At 45.5% G+C, this 26,735-nt stretch overlaps 1 protein-coding gene across 2 annotated transcripts in view; it reads left to right on the forward strand.

Moving 5' to 3' along the window:
• The first annotated feature begins 243 nt into the window (after nucleotides 1-243).
• Nucleotides 244-26,735, forward strand: part of SHLD1 (shieldin complex subunit 1) — a 36,336-nt gene continuing 9,844 nt past the window's right edge. For both annotated transcript variants that reach the window (XR_011094373.1, XM_068675552.1), the window contains exons 1-3: nucleotides 244-707; nucleotides 1,277-1,387; nucleotides 3,188-3,363. Coding sequence is in view for 1 of the 2 variants with exons in the window: in XM_068675552.1 (XP_068531653.1) it covers nucleotides 577-707; nucleotides 1,277-1,387; nucleotides 3,188-3,363 (418 nt within the window). In the remaining variant the exon portion in view is untranslated. The remainder of the gene's footprint in view (nucleotides 708-1,276; nucleotides 1,388-3,187; nucleotides 3,364-26,735) is intronic.

Here is a 26,735-nt window from a genome sequence, read left to right on the forward strand (position 1 = left end):
ACTACTTTAATTACTGTGGCCACACCAAAACTACCAATTTTTAATCTGTTTTTTGCCCGCCCCCCCTTACAGAGAGCCCGCCCGCAGCAGCCCCGCCTGTCCTTAACCAAGATGGCTCCGCCCGCTTCACCTCCCCCTTGTGCCGACATGGCGGGCGGCCCCCTCGCGTCCTGCCCGGCCTTCGGGCGTGGTGGGGGTGAGTCCCGGCCCCGGGGCGGGTTGGATTTCCCCTTATCGTCCCCATTGCCATGTTTTGCTGTCTGTCGGGTGCTGCAGCATGCTTTTCTCCTCAGCAGCGGGGGGAAGGTTGGGGGGAATGGACATAGACACCTCAGCAGCCATAGCTCCCCCCCTCGGGGCTGTGGAGGTTCAGGCTCGTGGGGACTTTGACTCCCCCTGGCTCCCTTCAGCTTGCCCTGTGTGGCTCCTGTTTCCCTTCTCTGCAAAGCACCCAGGGCTTTGATCAGACTGGAGCAGTTGTTGAAATACTGCATCTCTGGATGGAAAGAGAGGAGGCTGCTTCAAGAGGGCTCCTGTCCTCCATCCCCCTAAATCAGCTGAACATGGCAGCTGGTAATGCCAGTGCCTCACACCTTCCACTGTGCCTGTAATGTCCTGTGGATGCCATCTGCCTCCTATATTTGTGCAGGAGCAACAAAAAGCATTTGTGTGGGAAGTTCCTGCCACAGGTTGAGGGTGGTCAGAAGGTAACACCAGTTTCTTGGAAGTATGTTTGTCCTAATCACTGGCTTGAAGTGTTGAGGTAATGGCAGTGGGGAGCGGACAGGATTTGGTCTCCTGGACCCATGGCTTGTATCTGCACCCTGGATTTTGCTGCTCTCTTCCTGGTAAAAGCTTGATGTAAGCCTGTGTTGGTATGGAAGCACTACTAGATAAACCTGGTGGGGAAATAACCTGTGCATCCACTAGTGGGAGGGAAGGGTGTCAGCAGTAGTTCGCTTTACTTCTTTATTGGTTTTGAGTAAACAGCCCATCTGGCAGCTTCTTGTGAAGAAAGTCTTGGCTTTATTTCTACCATGTACCTGCACCTTTCCAGGAGGTCTCCATCACCGTCTGAAGGCATAAGGGCATTACTAGATATGCTATTTCTGATTCCTAGAAAATATCTTTCTCTCTGCCAGGCCTGACAAACAGAGGTATGTGTGGTGACTGACTGTTGACTTCAGCTGGTATATGCCTTTTGAAAGGTCACACCATCCAGTCAGCCTGATCAGCTGATGCAAAGCATATAACCAGACTGTTTGTTTCATTCCAGCGAGCTGAGATTGACAAACCACCAAGAAGGAGGGGATACTGAAGCAGTGACAAGCTCTTTGCTCTTGGCACCTGTCCCAGGTGACTGCTCCAACATCAGTGCTATTCCCAGGTATGGCACAGGGGTAATAGTGTGTCTCTTCACGCATCTGAAGGCCCAGGGCTGAGCTGAGATCTTGGTTGTCTTCACAAACAAATCTCTCCATCAGTTCTGGAAGTAGAACCACTGCAACCTTGGCCTACATTTCTTTACATGGTCAAAGTACACTCTGAAGTTGGAGAAATGGAGGGATCTGATCTAAGAGAGAACTTGGGGGGGGATGGGAGTGATTAGTTTTAATTGAGAAGAACTGTTTGGACCTGATCATCACATGGCTGCCCATGTTGTTAGCCCTGTTGTGGCAGTGCAAGGAAAGAGGCTGGCCAAGGCAGCTAGCAGGGAAGGCCGGGATCCCAGCAGCCCACACATATCAACATCAGCCTCAGGCTGCTGTGGTACTACAGCAGCATCTCCTCTTGCTATAATCTCCCATTTGCCCTTGGAGGGATAGAGTTGTGGGTGTTTTGTTTGTTTCAGACCAAGGACTGAATTAGACTTCTGTAAAGTATTTATGTATTTAAAAAGTAGCATCAAGCAGGAAAACAAATTGGAGGCACATTTCTTCTTCTCTGTTTTCCTTATGCCCAGATCATCAGTGATTTGGGGCATGAAGAACAACAGAGGAGAACCTTGTCTGTAAAGAAACTGTGGGGGGAGGATTGTGTCCTTTGTTTTGTTTTTAATTTTCCACTCTGTTGTCTGTGGAAAGTTTCCATGAATGCACTGACCTTGCTTGTCCCTCCAATGCGAGGCAGCTGGGTTCCAGTATCACAGCCAACATCTTCACTCTGCTCATTAGCAGGTTGGTCAGCATTCTGCAAAGGTCAGAGGTGTGTCTTAGCTACAAGTTTCTTCAGGACAGAAGCACCTGAGGAATTATTTATTTTTTATTTTTTATTAAATAAAAACCTTATGGGGTTATTCACTTAACTTTTTCAATGCTAACCACTCCTAGGGGTTTCTTTCACCCCTGTGACTGTAGCATTTATTACTGTTATGAAACCCCTGAGGTAAAATTAAGAAAGCAGTATATTTCCTTATAAAAAAGGAAATAAATTAGCGTCTATAGGGTCCTGAACCATTGCCTGTCCACTAGATCTGGTTTCTCTGCCCTATTGTTCTTTATCAAGATGGCACAAGGATACAGCTAGTGAGCTAGTGGAGGTGGCAGTGCAGAGACACAATCTGCTTTTTTTTTTTTTTTTTGTACTATGTGTAAGTAGACAAAACAGATGATGGAAGGAATGTGGGCAAAATCTCCTGTCGTCTCTGTAAGAGCTGGGAACTAAATTCACATCTAATGAGAAACATTTTTGTTCTGTCCACATTTTTTTTCCCCTGTGAAAAGCATCATCTGTTACTTAAGTGAGGGAGGAGAACAAAATTTCAGCTCACATTTACCTCACTCAATCTCATTGTCATTCTCACTGTATGTGCTTCAGTGAAGCTCCTGCCTGAGAAGTCTTACTGGCATGAGGCCTTGCAGCAGGTACTAGGTCAATTCCTATTTGTTATTGCTACAGGTGTAAGGCTGTTTTAGGGCTGGCGACTGAATCTGTACTTCTGGGAAGCCTCTAAGAAAGCCAGATACGTTGTGGGCTCCTACTTATCCAATGTAGGGCTGAGGATTGTGCTTTTTTTTGTTTGTTTGTTTGTTTGTTTTGTTTTAATCTTGCTCTTTTCTTAAAGTCAGTACCAATACAATAAAACAGCTTTTCTCAGCTGACAGAGCAGTACAGAAATGCCAGGTTGTCTTTTGCTCAGATTTTCATGCTCTAAAAACACTGCTCAATCAACTCCGTGTTTCTGCAGCGGGCCCATGGAAGGAAAAGAGCCATCACCAAGCCTCCACTCGGAGGAGAGCAGCGTGTTGGACCTGCCCTCTGTTTCTGTTTGTGACCTAGCAGAGATCTTCCAGCCTTCAAGCAGCACTGAGAGCAGTGAGGAGCCTTTTCGTTCTCCGGATTCTTTTCCCTCTCCACTCCCAGGTAACAGCTTCTGCCTTCTCACGTGGTCTTTCCTTATCCAGTGCATTATCTGTGCACGTCACTGGAGTGAGTAACAGTGGTCAGTTACAGGTGTACTTGCCTTGTCTTAAAACACGGTTTACCAGAAGTACAGTCCGTTCTAGCTTGACAGATGCAATGTACATTGTGGGTTGATGAGACATAGGAGAGCAGTTCAGAGAATGCTCTCAGCTGCTGCTGTTTTGATGACACCATTTATCCATGTTTTGTGTGCTCTCAGAGGAAGAGGGTTACTTGAACAAGCCCACAGAGCAACCCTACAGGCATCAGGAGGAAATAATGTCTCAAATTACTATTAATCAACACCGATTCTTCCCTTTTGCTCTTCGTGTGCTCACCATGTATCTTCCACTAATGAGCTCAAGACGTGGCCTTTGTAGCCTGTTGCTTGAATAATACAGGAGAGAATGTTTGCTGGTGCTAAGACACGAATGTGAGGAGCTGCTTCAGTTCAGCTCTGGGAGGCAGCAGTTCCCTTGTTCGAAGGGGGCTGATTTCTGCAGAAATAGCATTTTAGACCAGCCACCACTCCAGGTTCTCTGGAATAATGGCATATATGGGATCAACTGATGTCTGACACATTCTGATTACTACATCCCTCAGCCTCGCCAGTGTGAATATATGGCAAGAAGTGTTAAATCAAAATGCAGTGGCCCAGAAACACCCCTCAGCCCAGCCAGTACAAATATATGGCAGGGGTGTGGTAATTATGTTTAATGTTGTGTGGGTGAATCTGATCGCAAATAATATGAGAAGATGGTTTGTCAAGGCAAATCTGCAGGCTGAGCAGGTGTAACGTGGCTGATAATGTTTCTGATTACTTTGTAGTTTTAAGTCGTGTAAAAGTAGAGTTTGGTGCCTTGTCATCCTCAGGCAGCAGGTGGCTTGTTTTGGCCTTGCAGAATCAAGAATTCTGCTTGGAATTAAATGCATGAGGTGTTTTTTTTTGTTTGTTTGTTTCTTTTTCCAGTGGGGATACCGGTATTTAGCATGCTAAACAGGGGCAGCAGTGGGATCAGTCAAACTAGTCTAGCTCAGTCAATGTTCACTACTTGCTAGTGCAGTTGTCTTCACCTCTAATTGTGGGACATGCAGAACCTGTGATAAAATCTGCAAATACTAGATACCAATCCTTGCTAGGTTTCCCTTTGTGGACGAGGAAGTCACGTGTCTTAGGCTACTATTGCAAATTTTTTACAGTGAAGCCACGATCCATATCTCATTAGAAGAATAATGAAGTCTGCTTTGAGGTTTTTGCATTATTTTTTGTGAGTAAGTGCTGACCACCACTACAAAGAATGTCCTGAGCAAGCCTTCTTCCTCTCACGTGAGGATGGGGAAGTTCCTGTAACGGTGGGACAGGCTGGAGGGCTTTTGTCTGTTGAGATTTCACAAGCCCTGTGTCACAGGTACGAAGAAGTTCTGGGAGCTGTGAGAAAGTTACCACAATGTGTAGGGCAGCTTAATTTCTCAAACACCCTTTAGTGTGTCTCGGGGCATCTGGACTTGATTGCTTTGATGAATGGGATGCAGAGAAGAACGTTATGGCCACTCCTCAGTCCTAAGGCTGGGCTGGGGCATAGTTGGGGTGACGTTTGTGGAAATGAAGATACGCAGCCTGCAGCCCAAATGATAGCATTGGGGCGGGTTGTTGGCAGCATGGAGTATGTTGCTAAAGCTTGGTACTGGAAAAAAAGCTTGGTATGCTGCAATGCCAGGCCCTTCACCCTTGCTGTCTCCAACACTCCCTGCTATTTTCAGGGATTCCAGATGTACCGAAAAGGGCAGAGTGGGCTTAGGAGCCTTCTCCTTCATCGCTTGTTTTGGAGACACCTCACAGCTGGAAAAAAAAACACAAACACAATTGTGGTAACTGTGGGATGTGCAGTGTAGAATAGTTCCTTACCTTGTGCTCCTGGTGGTGAAGTAACCAAGTGTCACATCAGACCCAGCTGGTGCTCTGAACATTCCCATTCCTTTCTTTTTTATGTGTCAAACTGTTACGCACACCCCCTGAAACTCTCTGTTTTGATTCCACCTCAGCTCTGTAATCCATTGTGTTTGGTCAGTGTAGCAGCAAAAAGCAGGAGTCTTTTAAAAACAATCTGCCTTTGGCAGACTTTTTTACAGGCAAGTTCTGTCTTGGGCAAGGGAGCTCCTTTGCTTGTTTGTTTTCACGTTGAAAACTGTTCCGTGGCATAAAATAAATCGGGATCCGTTGTGGCTATAGCTTGCAGCCCTGTAAGCTGTGTGATCAGAAGACTCTTCTGGGGCTTGGACAGTGTGGGTAATGGGTCTTCTCATCAGACTTGAAATAGTATTTTAGGGGTGGGGATCTTCCTCTGATTCAAAAGCACTTCCAAAAGGCCATTGGGTCTCCGGGAATGTGACAGCTTCCTTAGCAGAGCAGCAGAGTGACAGCACAAGCTGGGTTATCTGACGTCTGCCACGAGCCGGACTGAGACTGACCAAAATATTGTGCCATCCCAGCCCCGGGAGTTGGAGGTGAACACGGAGGTATGCCTAGTGCCTGGGTCATTAGTGGTAGATGTTATTAATCTGGAGAGTGTACATCACCCGTAACAGCAGAAGGTGGTTCCCATTAGTCAGGGAAAGAGGGCCTCAGGATAGCAGGTATCCCGAGGCAAGAACAGAGTAGTTCTGTGGAAAAACTGCTGAATATCTGAGTCTGAATACCTAATATCTATGGATGAATGGCTTCAGGATTAGTGTGGGAGCGAGGGCTGTGTTCTCCTAACAGATAAGCGTGCTTTTAGCCGACTGTTGTGAGCTCAAGTGTTTATGTAGCTGAGAAAATTAAATTGGATCGGTGAATTTTTGGTCTGCTTCCTTTTTTCTCATACACCCCCTTATGCTGGAAAATAATTAGAAAAGAAATCCCATTCGTTATTTATGGTGTTTCTATTCTGCATCAGTCTGCCTGCGTGGCTGTTGGCTGGAGCTTGTGATCTCGGGGAGGGATGAGCCTCCTCGCGTGTCCTGCAGCTTCTCCTTCGGTCTCTTTCTTTGTCGTGAAAAGTTTGTGAGAAAGATCCATCCTCAGGAGAATGGGTGGGTAGAGGGGGACACCCAGGGGAAGGGAAAGATGGGTGGGAAATGTGTCACAGGAACGAAGAAAATAGGGGGAGGATGACAGTAGAAGAGGAAGGAGGGATGCTGAAGCAATTGGGTGGAACAGGGGGACAGAAATAATTCACTGTGTGATAGGGGAGGCTCTTAACAATGGTTTGCTCTCAGAAAAATGCCAGTTTGGGGAATAGAGGCCTCCAACCTTTAGTTACCATCTCCAAAGTCACTACTCCTGTTCTTGCAGTTTGCTTTGTGTTTGAGCCCAGATGTTGGGTATTTTCCACAGGCTCTTGCGAGCTCTCTAACGCAGCAAGGATCCCAAACCAGCCCTGCTTCTTGCTCCTGCTCCATCCTTAGCGCTGGCACTGCTGCTCAGGCAGCCCCACGAGGAGGCAGCTCAGGGAATCTGTCCACAACTGGCAGCCACAAGAATATTTGTGTGGCTGAGATGGGGGGGACAGCTGCTCGTGCTGGCAGCAGCACAGGAATATGACAAGACGGAGCAGTCAGCAGCGTGCCCTGCCTTTCATGTGGGGTTACAGCCTTCTCAGAGCAGTGGCTTCTGGAAAAAGTAACGTTAGGGTATTAATTGCTTTTCCCCTGTGGGGAGCCGGGCTGTATGTTCCTTTTGATGGATGTTGTTCCGAGGCTTCCTTCAAACACAGGCTGTGCTTAACTACTGGCGAGGGCATGGGGGAAACGGCGCGGAACCGAAGAGCATTTCTCCATGGCCTGGATCCAGAAAGGCTTGGGTGAAACGGGTGAGTCTGAGCCGTGGCGCTGCTGCTGTGCTAAAATCCTGAGGCGAGTAGACCTGATCAAGATGATATCCCAGTTTAAAAAATAAAAGCAATTATGGTTTTTGGACTATTTTTTTTAAGTCAACCATGTGTTAATCAAAGCAGAGGTTTCCACACTAACACAGCTCTCAGCTCTGTAGGCAATTGTGAGTTCTCTGAAAAAAACACTGCACATACCCACCAAAATTACATGCTTAGCTTTGCAGCGAGTTGTGGTGTCTTTTATTAGCAACCGAGGAGTCACATTAATGTCAGTGCATGTGTTCTGATGTGTCCTTAAATGCTCTCCTCTGTTTACTGTGTCTACCTGCCTGTCAAGAGTTGCTTAATCTCTTCTGCAGAGCCGGGTTGTGTTTACTGAAGAAGCCTGGCATGGTTTGTGCTTTTTCTGTAGGGGAGTTGTGCACAAGTGCTGACGTAGAAGCTGAAAATGAAAGGAGCAGGCTGTACTTTTCATGTCAGCAGCAACCTTTCAGGGCTGGCACTTGACGGGTGCTTGGAGATAGAGTTCAGCCCAGAACTCGGTGTATTCATTCATTGTTTGGTATAGAAATGACAGCTTGGCTGTAATTTCCCAAAGTAGCAGAATTTCCAGAATGGTTTTTTGTCTGCCCTTGCTGAGGACCGCCAGAAGACTGAAGACTTTTATATAAGGTCTCATTTTAAGGGGTCAGTGTTAGCTTTTTATATCCCAAACATATGTGATCTTCTGAATCACTTTCAGAAGGAGCCACAGCTGTGCTAAAAAAGGCTTTTTCTTGTACTCCTGGCTGCTGTAGATAGAAAAACTTCTGCCAGTTTCCCTTTACCCATGAGAGAGAAGCTGCCCAAAGGGTATCTTGCTTTTTGGCTTGATGTGAAGATGAAGCTGAGGGTACTGTACAAAGGGGGTTTGTGCTAGTATGAAAAGTCATCCTGGACTGCAGGAAGATAACGTTTTTCCACTTTCAAATGTACTTCCAATTGAACTGGGAGCCCCAACACCTTCAGAAATAATTGTATTTTTCTAGGTAGATGACCTGTGCAGAGCTGCTTTTGACTGGCTGAAGCTTGCGGCCCCTGTTTTGAGAATTCCTGGATTTTCACCGGTTATGCTTTGTTTCCTGCTGCCCTCTACTGAGCACTGTGACTCATTTATGGAGCTGCCAACCTTGCCTACTTGGAGCTGATGGGCTGAACACTTTTTGTTTTGTTTTCCCCTGGTGCAGATGTATGCCGTGTAGTGAGCTCAGTCCTGTGGTAGTTGCCTGCCACTGAGAAAAGACGCTAACCCTTTCCCAAGGTAGGAGTGTTGGCTGCTCACTGTTTAGTGCATGATTCTTGGCATTATGTGGCTTATTTTGCCAGTAGGTGAAATATTTTTGTCTGGGAATGCCTTCCTATATCTGTCTATTACAATTAGAGCCATACCAGGATCTGAGTCTGTTAGGAGAATGAAGCGTCTTTAAAACTTGGTGGTTATGCTGGTTTTTGCATGCAGCTGTCACTTCTTTGCCTTCCCAAAGTTTCTGTTTTTAGCAACTCACGCTTCTTTCATCCCTGATGCTGGTGTCAGCATCAACTTATTTGTCAAGGTAGGTGATTTGTTTAGCTTAGCAAAAGCAAAGAAGCACCCGTGTTCAAGCAAGAATGGGTACTCATTTATTTATGATTTCTAACCACGTACACTCAAATATAAACAAAATCCTATTTTTTTCTTAAAACTCCACTCTTTTCAATAGAAAACAATGGTGAGAAGTTCCAGATCCTAAATTTTACATAGACCTGGTGATCCTGGGGGGCAGGTGCTCAGCTGATGTGAATTTATCCAGCTCCTCTGAAGCTGTGGCCGTGCCCACAGGTGTGGTAACTGGAGCTTGAGTGAGCTTTGAAGGGTTAACTCTGTGGCACGGTTCTGTTGAGCATTGAACGAAGCTGCAAAGTAGAATTCATGCTACGTGACATGAAAGGAATTCAGGGGAACTGCATGACACAAAACGAAGTGCTCAGCACCGCTCTGAAGGTCTCTGCATCTTTTGTAAATGAATTTTTCAGGCTTGTTATATAAAACATCCAGCCAAAAATAAATCCTGGATGGGACAAAGCTGGTGCTTTATTCCGCACAGACTGGAGAAGAAAACTAATCCTATTTTAAGGAGAATTAAAGCACTGTCCTTATAAGTAAGGGAAGAAAAACTGGGGCACGTGACTTGCCTTGCAGATTTCAGTGTCTCAGGGTGCATCTATGTTCTGTGAAAATCAGCTGGTTTTGCTAAACCATTAGTATTTACTTAATTAAAATGTGTGCTGCAGAGGACAGGGGAGGCTCTGTCCTTCCTCTAGGATAACAGAACAGCCCGGCTGTGCACCTCCCCGAGCCAGGTACAGAGAATTGTTCTCTTAAACTTCTGAAGGAAGTTCATTTGGTGCTTGTTTGGCCAGAGAAGGTGAAACAAGTGCAGGGAACAGTAAGTACTCCAACAGAACCAGCAAGGCGTGAGTCAGGTTGTACGTTAGTCCCATTCACCATCGAGAACAAGCTGTGTTTCTGAAGTAGCCTGTAACTCCGGGTTATTTTCCAATTTTAAATGTAAAGAGCACGTGTCACAAAGATGATGTGGGGTGGTTGTGGTGCACTGCATGATCTAGAGCCCTGATGCTGAGCTGCCAAATGTTTGTACAAGGCAAGGCTTAGGTACTGGATGCACGTTTCGGCATCCCTTACGTTACTAAAATATTTGTTTAGTGATGCTTTTGTTTTCTTGTGTGCAGAAGTGTGTGGGGTTATTGTACCTTTTTTCAGGCAACATTCACTTTGTGGAGATTGCTCTTAAATGCTTCCAAATCCTCATGTGGAAGTTCTGAACCCCCTTGCTGAGAAGATGTGAGGTGTCCGCCTGATTGAACAGGCCTCACACGAGTCAAATTTGGATTTATTTAGGTTGGTCCATTCGAGCTGATGCACAATGGAACAGGCAGCATCTTGAAGACATAAAATACTGGACACGATTGTATGAGAGTGGTCAGAGTGGAGATGCCTTGAGCTGTTCCTTGTCTTTAGCAGCAGGTAGCAGTGCAGGCAGAAGGGATCCCATCCCTGCAAGCCTGTAGCTCACCAGGACTCCTGATCTAGGAGCCACAGACACGTCAGTGTGTCAGTAGCTCCTGATGAATGGGCCTTCAAGGAATTTGTCTGACTTTTTGTGGACAGCTCACCATGTGGGAGTGGGGCTGTGGGGGAGCACTGGCGGTGTGTCTTTGACTCCCTTGGCTCCCCTGAATCTTCCTACAGGTTGAGAACCAGTGACTGATGGCTGCTGATTCCTTCTCCAAACCATTTGTGGCCTTACAGACATCCTACACTTTCTCTGTAGAATTCTTTACAGGTTAAAGAAGCTCAGTGTATTAGAACTTTATGTCACTGAAAAGCCTCCCTGTGACTTCAGCTATCTTTGGTCTGTCCCTTACTGTGTCCTTTCCAGCTTTTCAGTGATCTTCTAGGGATGTGGGGCAAGAACTGTGCACAGGGTGATGTCTGTGACATGGCTCAGAGCAGCCTATCAAGGTGCTGGAGTCCTTGCTCTTAGTTCTTTGTGCATCGTTTTGCTTGGTGGTTTTACTGCCTCCCTGCTTTGGTAGCTGTGTTAGAGGAAGGAAAGGCTTTCCTTGCAGGGCACTGAGCTGTGCCTGAGTTAGTACAGTGATCTGAAAAACAGACCTTTCTCTTGAAAGGTCTCTTACTGGCTGTAATACAAGCCTAGGAGCTCTGCAGGTAGGTCAGAGTTGTCTTTTTGCTCTTTTCCTGGTCTTTTCGCTCACTGCAGTCTGCTTGCATGCTTTGCTCTCTCCTTTCCTTCCCTTGTAACATCCCGTGCCTTTGTGCTTTCGCTCCTGTGTCTATTCAGTGCTAAAACCACAGTGGTTTTCCCCCGACATTCCTCCATCGTGTGCGCATTGCCATCAACCTGCTGTCACCAAAACAGCATGAAAATATTTACTTTGTCCACCTATAATTAAAGATAAGAAATCCTAAATGTCATCCCCTTCCCCTCTGCCGTGTGCTGGGTCTTCAGCTTGATCCTAAGTCAAGCGTTATTGCTGGATATTTATTTTGGGAAACTTCATGGCTTTTATTGGCTTTGCTTCCAAAGCCCTGCTGGCGCAGGTTTCAATGAGATGTTTGCTCAGCACCTGCCTTTGATGTTTGCTGTGCTTGTAGTCCTTGTGTTTTCCGAGGTGCTTTTCTGGTTTTTCCTGGTTGTGAGGCTCTAGGGTCCGGCTTAGGCTTCAAAATGGCAAAAGGAAAATGTGAAGATGGTGTTTTAGTGATTTACAAAGGTCAGGCAGGCCTATGAGCCAGGTTCAGGAAATGAAATGTGCTCCTGCTTCGGAAGCAAGCGCAGGGATTTACTGAATGTCGAGGGAGGAGGGCAACCTGTATCTGTATAAAATGCCATGACAGCAGGCCATTAGTGGTGTGCCTTTCAGAAACGAGGCTGCGTGAGGGCTGTGCCTGCTTTCAGGTCACAACATAGCTCATTTCATGATTATAACGTGTTTGTAGCCTTTCTTAAAGCTCCATCTACTGGAGGCGAGTGACTATGGATGATTTCCCTTGCACTGACAGCAGCCTGGCTGTTAACTATGGATGATCTGATTCATAAAGAGGGCACTAAGGGCACATGCGAAGATATATAGGTGTATATATATGTGTGTGTGTGACATATATGAGGTCTCATTAATCTTTTACCGATTCTGTGGTGTGAGAGGCGACCTGGCTGACCTGCTGCTGCTCCAGCTGTGCTGACAGTGCCAGATAGAGGCACACAGAGCTGTCTGCACACCTCGGGGACTGGGGGCTCTTCTTTTCATCTCGCCTGGCTCCGTGGCAGTGGCGTAATACTCCCTGTGGGCCTTTTCTCCCTTATCTTGATCTAAACTGTCATTGCTTTGATTTCTCTCGTTGCAGCTATCTGTGTTTGTCTGTTGCTGTGACCTAATCCAATTCCAGCTGCAGTAATTTCATTGTGGCAATTGTTACTCAGGTGGCTGCGAGGCGATTTTGTACGTACGTATGCCAATGTGATTTTATCTTCCCAGGCTGCTCACTGAGCCTTAGCTCTTTAAAAAAGGAATTAAATCCTGGACGCAAATGACAGAGAGCGAGACGCTGTTCAGTTCTTTATGAATCATTTTCTACCCTCTGAAGTGCAAATGCGGACTTCTTTTGAGATGGAAAATTGTAGGTCAGGAACAGAAACCATCCAAGTGTGGTTTTTACAGAAGAATGAGCAAAGTTTAGGCTGTATAAAGCCTGGGCCTTGCAGCTGTCACTTGTAACCACCGTGCTGCCATTGAATATTGTGGGGGCACAGAAGAGCTTCTAAATAAAAGAAGACCTGAAGAATTCGTATTGACAAAGATCCAGGCTGATACCAGGCCGGGATGGCAGCCAGATGCTCCTGGCTATGCAAAGCTCTAGATTGTAGTGCAGACATGGCCAAAAAGCTCATCCTTGTTTTGGGTTCCTCCTTAATGGGTGCTGTAAATAGGTTTTTAGCTGAGTGTGTAGTACAGAGATTTTTCTGTGTTGAAGACTTGTTTTTTTTGCAGTTCTACTCAGCTTTTCCAAAATCATTAGACCCGTTCCTTGGAGTCATCAGTGGAGGTCAATCTGTCCTGGAGCAACTGGATGCCAGATGTTGGCAGCGGGCTGATGCTGCTGGAAGGAGACAAGCAGTGACTGAACTTATTGGTCCCCTGTAAGATGAATGTCCGCTTGGGATGGCCGCCCTCCCTATGCTGGGCTGCCATCTGAAACGAGCGAGGAATTCCTCTTTGTATCAGATTCTCTTGAATTTTACAAGAGAAATTCTTGCTTTGCTTCATCTGCTTGATTTTGCCCAGGGACTGTTTTTACCACCTGCTGCTCACTCAGGCGAGGAGCTTTGCACAGGCAAGGAGAACCATTTCTTCCTGTGGTTAGGATGGAAAGCCCTCTAGCAGAGAGCCTCATCTGCATCCTAGCCTGACTCCATCCCTTCAGCAATATTGTGGCTCTGTGCAGGGATGCTGAAGTATCAATAGAAAGGATATGGGGTGAAAAAAGGTGTAGAAAAGGAAAGGGAAATCGGAGATTCAAGTGTCTGTGAGGTTGAAAGAGAGGTAGATCCTATGGAAAAGGGGTTTTGTTGTTTAATCTGTCTCTAGGTTTGATTTATTATTTTTTGTTATTTCAAAGCCGAGAAGCTCTAGGAACAATCCTGATGTTCCTGTTGGTCGGGAAGGCCTGGGAAGCAATGGCAGTGATGGAGGGAACATTTCACACACTGGTGGGTGCTGGCCAGCACTTCCTCTTTCCCTGTCACCTTGGATCACCATTTTAATTGCAGCACATTACTTTTTCACAGAAGCTGATTAGTGTTGGCACGTTGTTTGGATCCAGCAAGCGCCCTGCCTCTCATCTTGGGACATCTCTGTCCCAGTAAAAGATGGGCAGGGCTTTTCATGCTGGTATACATCTAAAACAAGAACAATAAAACCAAGTATGTGGGAGCAGCAGGAGATGCAATAGTACAATGACAGCAGCCACAAAACGTGCTGGTGTATACGTGAAAGTTTCCCATCACTTTGGAGCACAAGAGCTGCTGTACAACCGAAACCTTTCCACCAAATCTGTTTTGTTTTCTTCTTCACTGAAGAAAAATGAAAATGCACACCTTGAATCATCAGGACAGTGAAATAACTGGACGAAGTTCTATGGGAGTGTGACTGTTCCTGTTTCTGTGACACTTCATGAGGTCCTTTCGTCTTCGTTAGTCTTTTTTGTGGGTCTCCTAAGATGTTGGATCCTTTCTTTTACAATAAAGCTGCTCTGTGCAGCTCGGCGTTACGGTCTTGTTGCAGTGCAGATCCTGCAGAAGTGACCCCAGACGTGTGTGTCTGCGCTGAGCAGCCAGCAAATGGCAGAACACGAAGTGGCTGCGATAACCTCGTTATGTAAAGCCGGCGTTACCATTCCCTGCTGTCTGCAGAGCGTGCTTGGGTCTCTCAGCTTGTCAGCTGCATTGCTCCGTGTGTGGGTGGCCGAGTTCTGCGAGAACGGCTTAAAATCCCAATTTAAATCATGAAGGATGTGTCTGGTTGGGACAGAACAGGCAGAAAGAGCAAATGGCCTTGGAAAACAACGGGAGCCATCCCAGCCAGCCGGCTGATTCCTCTCGTGTGCCTGGCACAGGTTAGTTCAGGCATTTGGGGGCGCAGTGCAGCTGCATCAGCCTGAAATGCAGCTGTGCCCCCCGTAAGGATGCTGCAGGGCTTCCAGTTGTCTCTGAGCTTCATGAGACAACATCTTCACTCAGATGCTTCGGGGCGCATCACCTGTGGTCCAGCTGTGAGCAGCATTTGTGCTTTAGAGGGAGATTTAATACTCTAGTCATATGCCTAGATAACAAATGGGACTCCCCAAGTCTCTTTTAAAAGCTGTTGTTTCCATTTTTGTTCTCTTAAACTTCCTGTTTTGCTGGCAGTTCCTTTCATTTCTGATTTTCTCTAGTGTGTGCCTCTTTGGGGGATGTGTATCTCACCTGCCCTGCACCTGGCCTCGCTGCTCCTGCTGAGAAGCTTTACCTTCTGCTGCACCCCGTGGAAAGGCAGCGGTTTGCATCGTGCCCCGTGTTTGAGCATGTTTGTGCGTGAGTTCCTCCCGCTCTGCCCCTGCTTTTATGTAATCCGTCAGGGTTACTGCTGAGATAGCAAACAGCCTCCCGGAGCTGCATAAATAAATAATCAGGGATGTTCTTTTATTTCCAATTTACAGGGACAGCTTATGTAAGCAACATGTGCCAGAGCACCACGTGCTGAAATATGGATGTCTCTTGAGCTTGTCTGAATGTCGGTGAGATAAGTTATGAGCCTACGTGAAGTACCTGCACGGCCTGGGCACTGAGCTTGTACAGTAATGAAGGCTGTCTCCTCGTTACTGTATTAGCAAGGTTTTTACTTTTTTTTTTTTTTTTTTTTTTTCCCAGCCTGGCTTTCTCCTTTTCACTGGGAGGTTTTCGCTGCACCCATCTCCATCATTCAGGCCTTTTCTCAGGCATACGGTGTGACTGGATGCTAGAAAAATGAGCTAGAGGTTTTTGGGGATTGCTGCAGAGTTGTTTCCTGCTCTCTTCCATGTAGTTTAGTCGCTGCCCTTGAATTCTTGTGCAGCTCTTAATGGCTCCTTGCGTCTACTGCAGCTTGCGCCACGTGGGTCAGGTCCAGATGAATACTCCTAAAGCCTCACAGCTCCGGCACTTATCACAAAAATAAATGGCATAAGTGGGCAGTCTGGCACTGGATTTAAACTTGTTCTGTGTGACTTAATCTGGGCTTTCTTTTTTTTTTTTTTTTGCCTGTTTCTCTGTTTTGCTTAACTGAGCTCATTGGTGTGCAGCTGACGAGACTGCAGCATAAAAGCACACCAAATAGTGACTCAGAACCCTTTAGGAGCAGACTATGAGTACAAAATATAGCACACTTTCATCATCCACAATATTTTTTTTTTAAAACAAACCAGCGTAGCCCTGTGATTCAGCATCAGTGTGGGTTACAGGCCATGAATTTTTATCCTGGAGCCCTCCTGCCTTCATTGCTTCCTTCATTTCATCACAGCCCCCTTCCGTGGTGTCACTTGCTGGGGATTTTCACAGTAGCTAAGTTCCTCAGCTAGCTTACGCATGCACATATATCCGTCTATAAAATCTCCTCCGCAAACAGATGGAAGGCTGTCAGGCTGAGCAGTGCTTCTGTGTTTACAGTGAGCCTCCACACTGAGGTTATATGTGAAGAGTAGCAGGCAGCTGGTTATTTACTGCCGTAATAAGCACAGGCAAGCAAACGACAATATTTTGTGCTACGTGCTGCTCGCTGTTCTTTTCAGCACGTTGAAGGACTTGTAGCTGTGCTCTGGTGTTCGTTGGTGGGCAGAGGTAAGTGGAGGTTTCATTTTTCCAGGTTGACTGTTAGGAAAATAGCGTTCCCTGTGTTCTACAGATCATCTTATTCCAAAAGTTAATTGGGTTTTCCACGAAAATAGGAGGTCCTACCTTTGGACAACAGCCTGCTGATACCTGATAGGAAAAGTTTTTTGGTTTTAATTCAAGAAGACAAGACAAAAGGAACCAGAAAAAAGTACAGGAAAACAGGTACACTAACATCTTCTAGATGAATCGAGGCTCTGGCAGTGTCCTAGTGATCCATTCTGTATGTATAAATCTATCTCAAAGAATTATGCAAAACTTGTATGGAAGAAAAAAATAAGTCCGGAGAATAGTAATGATCTAGAGAAGTATCTGCATGCTTAGAAGATGTGGAAAAGGAAAGACAGTAAAATCAATCTTAAGCTTTTTCTTACCCAGCAGGTGATTAGATGACAAAACTCAGTGCTACGGGAAGTCATCGAGGCTCAGAGCTTGCTAATGTTAAGAAAGGGGATTATACTCTGATTTGGGTAATAAGAATGATCGAAGTCAAATAGTTCTTGCTGACACAAACATTGCTGAGATATCGAATACCTGATGTGGCGTTTCACAGCCTGTTCTAATCGCTGCCTGGCTGGAGGTGCCAGGTCCCACACACGTATCCCCATCACCACATCGCCCTGCTGCCACCCAGCACACGTGGAGGAGCCATCCTGGACTAGAAACACTTGTGATCTCATCTTGCCTGGCAAAAAACTTCTTCCTTGTCCCTTTAGAAAGGAGGAAGAGAGATTCTGATTGTGCAGATGGCAAAGCTGATGCCAGTGTTTTAATGGGTACAACTCTTGCCTTCAGCAGTGCCATTAATTCCTGGGATAACCTGCCCAGAAGCAGGAGGGAAGCTGAAGGAAAGGGATTGTTGGAGTAGAGAAGCAGGCCGTAATGCATTGACCCAGTGCCTAGCCCCAAGACTTTTTGTGCTCTCCGTGGTATTAACTTGTTCTGAGTTTTGCAATTAAAAAAATGTTTTGTATAAAGACTGCAGAGAAATCTGTCATCTGCACTCCTGGTCATGGTGTGGCACAAGTGAGGTCCACTTCATGGCATCTTCTCGTTCAGTTGTAATTTCTTGAAGAGGTGAGCTTTCTGCTCAAGTGCTGAATTGAAGCAGAGCCTGATTTACAAATCCACCATCTGCAGTCCCTGCTGAATTTCACATTGCTCTACATTGCTTTTCCTCTGGATGTCTAATGAGGTTATTCCGAGGTTAATTTTTCTCGTGATGCAGCTTTAATTAAAACGTAATGAAAGCAGCAGAAGATGCGAAATAAAATAGTTCGCGAAAATCCAGTTCGCGCTGCACCAGTGCTGTGTGGTAGGATGTTTGTTATTGGGGCTAATTATTATTTTATAGGAGGCACTTGTCTAATAGCATGTGCGAGGGTGTGAATCATCCGCAGAACCGGTGGCAGCATTCCAGGAGTGAAGTTGGCTTGAGTGGCTGAGTCACCGAGTTTGCGCCAGTGGGTTTCATTCCTGCGTTAGGTTGGGTGTGAGGAAATATTGGTACTCCTCAGCCCAGCAGTCTGGGAATATAAAAGAACCTGGTTTTGTACTATCCTACTTTGCTATTAGCTCTGAACAGTCTGCTCTGACTCTTCATTTTCTTTTTCCTCTTAAAAAGGAGGAATCGTTCTTTCGCAGAGGGTGAAAGCAAAAATGAGGCTGCAAGTTGGATCTCACATTCAGAATGGAAGCACCCTGCTCTGTAATTAACGGCTGGGAAGTTCATACCCACACGGATGAGTTAAGCCACGTGGGGAAAGAGGGCGAACACGCGTTGTTGGCAAATGCGCTTCTTCACACAGCAAACAAAATGCTGTTTTTGCCTCTGCTCTTCCCACACACACGAAATACTCATTTGCTTAAATTCTTGATGGCTTCTCTCACGTTAACAATACCTGGCAGTGAAACCTTCCTAGATGAACCTTCCTGACTGATCATGGATTAGTCAACTGCTCTCTCTCTGTCCACCATGCTGAAGAGTTGGTCATAGACTGAGATGATACAAAATCCTATGGTATATAGGCAGCAGTCCACCTTCAATCCATCACATGGTTGGTTTTAATACTTTGAACTAGTAACCCACTTCATTACGTTCTTAGTTTTCCAAAATTGTCCTCCCTGGAGCATAGAACCAACCCACTGTGCTGTTTCTAGATGCCAGTATCTGACTATGTTCTCATTGAAGTGTTGCAATCTGCCCTTCCTGGGGTCATAGCAATGGTTTTGTACACAAAAAACAACAAAAAGGCAAACCAGTCTGGCTATTTCTTATGAACAAGATGGTTTTAGAAAGAAATCCTTCTCAAAGGATCTATCAGGAGCCCTTGCTGCCAGTTCATCTCATCTCAGCTGTGCACTAAAAACAGAATTTGCCTTTCCAAAGTGGTACTAAATGAATGCACTGGTCAGATTTAGACACAAATTCTCCTTAGAGCTGAGCCACAGAAAAGAACATAGCGTTACAGAGCTGAACTGCTTGGAGCTAGGGGGAAATTTGGCCTCCTTATAAATATTATAATTCCATGTGCTTTAAGATCCTGTTCATCTCGATGCTTCTGTGGTCTTGGAGTAGATATTAGGAAGACCGGAGTGGTCCCAAGGCCATGGGCTGGGCAAATCTGAGAGAAGACAAGAAGCTTGCTTTGGTTCAGCAGCCTCTGTGAGCAGATTTAGTCTGAATCTTTCAAGCTCCTTGAAACCCTGCCAGGCAGTAGCTGGGCCCTCCCTTCACCTCTCAAAGAGACCTCCCTAGCTTTTCTCAGCCAGCAAGGTGCTGGCTTGCTGCAGGAATCTGCTTCTCTCCCTTGACTATTGCATGAGACAGTAAGCAAGCTTCATGCCTGCTCTGAAAGCTGTTATATTGGGTAATGCATCTGGGGTTTTCCTTCTGTAAGGTGCTGTTTGCTAATAACTTGAAAACAGGTTGGTTGTGCTCCTCTCGGAGGAGCAAACGTGTTTCCGTTGGATTTTACTTCTCTTCTGGACACAATAGTGTCCCTGATTGCTCGTGCTTTAGAGTTATACTCCCTGTGCATGAGCTCCAGTATTGTTTCCACCTGTGATGAAAGAGCAAGCACCGGAGCAGAAAGCAGAGCCCGTCATCTTCAGGGACCAGACAAGCACTTGAACTTTGGGTGAGCAGTGCAGGCACTCTACTTGGACAGCTTGCCAAAGGTGTGTTACCTGCCAGGCTTTCTCTCTGTGCCTTCAGAAATGCTGTGAGAATAAATGCTGTAGGGATCATAAAGTGTGTGTGGTTGGGATTATGAATGCATTAACACAATATTCCAGATGCTCACCTGTCTAGAACACGTTACTTGGAGTCTGGTTGTTCTGGAGAAACACACCTGGAAGGGCGTTTTGTGTTTGCCTCTGCTTTCAGCAAGCCTTGGCTCTGGGAGTAAGGCTGTGACAGCACGAGGAACCAAAATGGGAAAGGAGATGATGTGCTGAGGAGCACCCTTCGTTTCTGCTTCTTCTCAAGGTTGGACTACGACTGTGGATCCGGGTGCTGCTCGGTCTTGCTGGGTATGTTGTTACCATTACTGTGTGCATTGCAGAAAATAACTCATTAGACGGGAGCCAAACTATTCATGGACCTTAAATGGTATCTAGAACCACAGCTGGTTGTCAATAACTCAGTAAAACTCGAGTGTAATGGTCTCTGCCTCTTCTTGCAGCTGTTAACAAATTAGAGAAGAGGTTAATATCTTCAGTTCTGCATCTGTTACGGCATCATCTGTATGACTATGTTGATTTAAATCCTTACTTTGTCCTTTTTTATAATACTTCGCACAAAACTATCTTTGTTGCCCTCTGGGAGCGTTTACAGAAACATCTCTGGTTTCGCTAACGTTCACGTGAGTTATTCCCTGAAGCTCAGTGTAATCTGTGAAAAATATCGCTGTCCCAAATGGGCATTGGTGCACGTTAAGTCCTGCTTAAAGGCAAAAAAAACCCACAACACCCTAAGACAAAGGAGATGCAGTAAACCATCTGTTGTACGTTAGCTGCACCTTGATGCAAAGAGCACTCTGGGGGCTGGGTGCCATGCCGTGCAAGTGCTGGTGGCTTCATTTTGCACAGAGTCTTAGTCTGTGGATGCCTCCCCAAATCCTATATCTCAGTACCCATTGGAGAAGACTTGATGTGGATGATGTAGTCGTTCTGTGGATGAATTTGGATAAGTCAAACCTGCTGAGCTTTTCCAGTGTGCAGCTCCAGGCGGGGAGGTGTGGATACGGGTGCTTGGGGGAGAGCTGGAGCCTTGCCTCGGAAATTTCTCTGCTTTTATGGAGACTCTGCTTGCAATTCTGCTTTTTTCCTTCGTAGTCAAATCTTGGGTTGAGTACGGCATGCCTCTTGGCTGGGGGGAAGCAGTGTCAAAGCCAGGCAGACAACCCTGAGCCACTCCAGAGGTCCATGGTAAAACAGATGCTGGTGAGGGCTGGCAGGATGCCTGCCTCCCAGCCTTGCCCTAGGTGAAATGCAGCACAAAGAATGCACCGAGAGGAGGAACATCTCGGCACAGCCAAGGTCAGAGTGGTGGCAAAACCAAGGGGAAGAAAAGGCTCTGCCAGACAGTGTGAGCACGACAGCAAGCCAGCTTCTTGGATTCCAGCTAAGTAACTCGTGGTGAGGCAGGTGATCCCAGGAGGGCATTTGGGGCGCTGCTCTGGATGCTCCAATTTGCAGCTCCAACACCTTGAGCTGTGTCCTGACTTTATGCTGGCCTCTGCCTCTCCTCACCTTCTTGGCTGCAGCTCTTCAGCCTGCGGTCTGTTCTAGTGGTGCCTCTGATTCACACTCGTTGCACGATGACACTGCACTCTCCTCCTCTCCCCTGCTGCCCCAGAGCACGTGGAGAGTTGGGTATCGGTGCCGCAGCCTGCAGGGATCTTGGGAAGCAGCCTTGGAAAAGTTGCTGTGCAGATGCTGGTGTCTTGCTAAATGCTTTTTCCAAGTCTGTGGGTTTACAGCAGCATCTTGCTACCTGGCTGCTCTGCTCTTCAGGTAACATTGCAGAATGAAACAGCACAATAGCTGGGAGACAGCATTTTAATGAAATACCTCTTAGCTTGTTTCCAGTTAAAATTAAAACCCAAAACTTTAAAAATATTCTTTCATATTTGCTCAGTAATCTGCTCATCTGTTCCTTAATCTTTTTAATATTTAAAAAAAAAAAAAAAGGTGAATGTGGTCTTTTTTTTTTCTTTTAAAGGAAATTAAATTGTTTTCAGCTTGGGAGCTTCCATTCAGCTCAGTCTGCAGCCTCCCCCTCCAGCATCACAAGATCCTGATACGGGGCTGTAATTGAGTTTTGCATTCTGGCTGAGCAGAGTTCATCTCAAAACCTGAAATCTAGGCGAAAAAATAATTTGTGCAGATGGCCTTCATAAAACAAAGGCAGATTAAATCTGGAGCTGTCACAGGATTGCTCTTACAGATGCATCTGCTGCAAAATAATTACCTCCTGAGCCCAGTAAGTTAATCAGCCTCTTTTGTTTGTGTCTGCAGCGAAAAACAATTAAAAGCTCAACTCCTAATTTTTCAGGTAAACTTACAGGTTCTCTGATTGTTAGGGGTAATTAAATTTATTTTGCTGTGTATCACGGTCCAAAGTGTTCCTGTTGGCCAGCGAGCTGTCTGTAATATAATTTACCTGCAGCCAGGATGTGATTTCTTTTCAATCACCTTTTTTACCTTGGGCTGTTTTTTGGCTAAAGAGTACAAAATCCTTTTGTCTCCCTTCATGTAAATTACGTTTCAAAAGCTCAGGGCTTCTGTCGAAACACACGAACTGCTGTTATTTGCATGCATTTCCAATCTTATTTGAATGCATGGTCTGGGACAGGACGGGAAGAACCGTAAAGGGGAAGTGCATTGCGCTGGGCAAGGCTTTCTCTTCGAGAGGAGAAAGAAGTGATATTTAATTTCCCTTGCGTTTTCGTGTGGTTTTGCTATTCCCTGCCCTTCAACACCCTTCTCGCTCCCCAGTGTGTTTTGCAAAGCCCATCGCTAGGGCTCAGGACCTCCCTGTGGTTTGCTGGGAGGTAAATCCCCCCTCTCCTTGCTGAAATGACTTGTGCAGGGTGGCTGCTGGCAGGCCTGGAGAGCGATCACCTCCTCCCTCATGGTTCAGAGCAGCAGAGCCGGCTTCCTCCCCGGGTCACAGATGCTATGGAGGGCACAAATGGGTGCTGTGCTGAGCCTGCTTTCTGCCCCAAAATTCTCCTTGAAGCATGCACCAAGACCTTTTAAACTCATCCTATAGTGTGTGGCCGCGATGTTGCAGTCGTGCTTAAAAAAGACCAGGATCGCACCCCGTGGTTAACCCTGTGTGCCTTGTTCAGGATGGCTTCACCGTTAGCTTTTTGTGCTCTGTTTGGGCCTTCGTGTTGGCATTCGGTCGCAGGTGCTGCTGTCCCTGAAATGCACCATTATTTATCTCCACCTGAGTTCCTTCATTTCTGAATTCTTTCAGGTCTGTGTGACAGCAGGCTGACTTCTTTTTTTATTGCAAAGAATGAGCATCAGTTCCTGTGAGGGGGGCACTGAGGGCACACCAGAGCCTTTGCGCAGACAGACAGGTACTTGTTTTATTTTAATTCTCAGTGACCTTCATCATATCTTGATTCAATTGCTCACTCAAGGACTCCAGCCTTTTCCAGGCCTTGAACACATTAAACGTTGTTCCAGCTACAGGAAGCTTTAGATGTACCTGCTGGTGGCTTAAAAGACCCAATTAACCTTCAGCAGTGAATGTGACCAAGAGGATGTGACCAGAACCATGTGCGAGGGGAAAGTAGGTTTGTTTGTAGAGTGGAGGAAAAGCCTTGTAGGGCTGTGATCTTACAGGTTTTGAAACTTCGGAGCTGAGGACCCTGTAGAAATCCATTTTATTTTCTGACAGTTGTTCCTTATTTAGTTCTGTTAATGGGAAATGCACCTGCTCACCTTGGTTGTACATTAATAATGTCCACATCCAAGTCATTTTTGGATATGAGCATCTTCTGGCATGCTTCATCCTTGTAGCTACACCTCCTTTAAGGGATGGAAGCATCCATACGCTGTGGAAATGCCCTCCTGCATGGGGGCACCAAGGCTATGGGGATGACTTAGGAGAAAATCACTGAGAAAATGAGTTTAAGGAAGCAGGTTGTCAAGGTAGCAGAATGCAAATTTGTTGGTTACATCCTTAGTCTCCTCCAGTTGTCCACACTTGCTCTAAAACAAGCATTAGGTAGCCTTTGAAGACCAATTTCAAAACTTGGGTTGAAAATGCTCACTGAAACCTTTTGTTTCAGAATTCCCTGCTTTGTTTATAAATAAAACAGATGTATTTACTGCAATTACAGAACCCAATCTGTTTGAATTATGCTTTCTTTGGGGCATTTAAAACAGGATTCTTAAGCTGATCATAATGTTGGGGGTAAAAATTCATCTGACCATACGGATCTATGATTTGATTTTCATTTCTATTTGGACTGTCAAATCCCACCCCACCAACAAATCTCCAGTAAGAACCAGGAGCCTTTAGCTTACATTAGAACACAACTGTCAGAAAGCAATTCCAGCCTAGATTAAAAAAATTAAATACTGATAAACTTGAAATTTTATTGGAAAAAATGAATCTACCTTCACTGTTAAGGGTATGCTTTATATCATACATGTCATACATATTCAATTTTATCATTTGATAGAAATATCCAAAAAAAAAAAAAGAGAACAACTTTGAGCAAGACCATCATATTGAAGGAATTTGTTCTTTCTAAACCAATCCCCATCACTTATCCAAGGACAATCTGTTTTGGGATTCCTGGTGCAGAAAGCTGGTCGCATGCCCAGATCTCAGGGTTGTTCTTACTCTGTGCGTTGTCTTTAGGAACAGCATCTTTATGCATTTAACACCTGCACTGCAGCCGCTGGTTGCCTGGACTCAAAAACACTCTAGAGAGCTGCTTTTATGTGTTGATTGCCTGTTTGTTCAGCTTTACTCATGTTTATTTTAATCAATTCTATTTTTTTTTTTTTTATATCTTTTCTCCCCTCTGATACACTTTCGGAGGGAGGAATTGCTGCATGTGGAGACTCGAGTCCTCATTTAGATGACAGAAGAGCATTAGGAATTACCGAATGCCCCAGTAATGTTGGTTTAAAGTGACATTTGAAATGACAAAACAAGCAATTTGGAGATTCGGACCAATACACCACAAATTCTGAACTCCCTGGTGTTTCCCTTTATCTTGTCTGTTTCTGCAATCCTTTGAGCCCATGTTCAGAGAAGAAATTCTAAGCAAACACGGTCGTAATTCATGTATTTTTTTCCTACCTTGTTACTTGTATGATTCTTTTGAATAAAGTAGCTGTTTTCAGCTAAGCAAGCCCATGGTCCAAGGTGAGTGAAAAATGTTATCTTTATTAAAGGATAAAACGAATTATCCTGCTTTGCTTTGGCTTATCTGTCCTTTTATTCATGTGGTTTTGCAGGAATTAATTTCTTGTTCACAGGTAATTGTGTCAATATTTTTAAACTACGTGCAGTAACGCAAGACGTAAACGTTCCCGGACACCCTTTGTGTCACTTATACATCTGTGTTGTAAGTGTGGTGGAAAAAAATCAGCGTGTGGTTGCAGTAACTATCAGTAACCACAGTTCGTCAGTAGTTGAAGGTGTTACTGAGGAGCTGCCCAAAAGTGGTAACACACAGCATCAGGCTCTTGCCTTGGTGCTCACTGTACTGTGGGAAATGTGGGTTTCCCCCTTTTTTTTTTCTTTTTAAACAAGACCTGGGCTCTCGCTGACCTTCGTAGTTTACACAGAATTGTGTCCGGGAGTAATGGAGGTGAAATACTTGGTTTGGGGCAGAATTGAGAGGTGTGAGTGCTCCCGGCTAAGGAATTCACTTAAAAAGCAGGTCTGCTAGGCTGGGGAGCCAGCTAAAGGGATGCAAACATACCTGAAGCCATCAAAAAGCTTTTACTGTTCGGTCTTAGAGGGCAAAGCTGGGTTGGAGCAGGGAAATGCCAAACCTTCCTCATGGCTGGCTGAGAGGACAAGTGAGAAAATAGCCGAGTCGACTGCTGTAGTTGTTTGCTAAGTGACTTCTCTCCCTTTCCTCCTTTGTAAAGTCATACTGTTTTTAAAGACTTTCTCCCTTGTGCCCTGTCCCTCTGTCTTTTCAACCCCTTCAGAGCCTCGTGGATGCCCATAGCTACGACACTGCCTGAGATGTGAGGTCTGACAGGTGAGGGCAGCTCATTAAGGGCCCGAAGATTCACTCCTGATGTATTTCTTATGTGATAACCACTTCCAATTTTGGGTTTCAGGTGCTCGGCTTTGCAGCAGCACAGCAATTCCTGCAGAAAGCCGACTGATTAAATGGCAAAACACTTCTGTTCAAAACCTAATTTTCTATCGAGCTGCTGCTGATGGAAGAGCTTTTCAGTGATTCCCCAAGCGCCATGCAGATAATTAAGAAGAAGCCCTTGTGGTTCTTAAGCCTCCAGCATTTGTGAATGGTCTGTAAATGTGCCCATCACTCTATGCCAACAGTCTCTTTGCTCATTACTTGCTTTCCTGTAATATTGCAGGAGAACTAGATGGCTCCAATGTTTATTCAGTGTACTTTCAAACTGGCAAGCCAAAATGCCCCAGACTAGTGATGAACAAATACCTCCAAGTTATTAAACTTGTATATCTTGCTTGCTTTTCATTGTACTCTGAAATTGCATTTTCTGTCTCTTGAAAATTTCCTTGATGACTGCTTGATCTATCTGATTCTCTGCTTTCTTCGATATGAGGATGTTTCATTTATTAGCCTGTGGAAAGCTCATAGATGGAGATGGTTATCTTGCTTCCATACTGACAAAACCTTCTGTTCTTGTTTTCGAGTGGTCTTTTTTTTAATAATTTTGATCAATATGTGATGCACAAACTTTTTCTGGCAAGGGAAGAAAAAACAGCCCTGAGCTGTGTGGTTCCACATCCCACCTGGCCGGGCTGGGGAGAGGACAGAGCTGTAGCTCTGCTCTTCCATTGCCAAGGTGCTCTGGGGCTGGCTTCGTCTGTACATAGCCTTCTCCATGCACACAGCTACATCAGGCCTGTGGAGAGGCTGGGAAAATGCCTCCCTCTACATTCAAACCTTCACCAAAGTTTGAGTAGGTTCCTTTGACTTTGTATGTGCAATTTGTCTGCTTTTTAAGATGATTTCTTTGTGCTTTTTTTTTCCCTACGTTTGCTTTTAAAAGAAGGGCTTTGCCTGACTTACGCCGTGTTTTCAGGACCATAACAAAGAGAAGAAACATGGTTTTAAAACTCATCTTACTGTAAGTAGCTTCAGGAAACCTACACCTCTGCCATGTTCCTCTGTTCTTCGTGAAAATCAGTCCCGACAGGAGGCAGAAAACTTTGACCTGAGGAGAGGCA

The sequence above is a fragment of the Anas acuta genome, chromosome 3, assembly GCF_963932015.1.
Source record: "Anas acuta chromosome 3, bAnaAcu1.1, whole genome shotgun sequence".
Classification (NCBI taxonomy): Eukaryota; Metazoa; Chordata; class Aves; order Anseriformes; family Anatidae; genus Anas; species Anas acuta.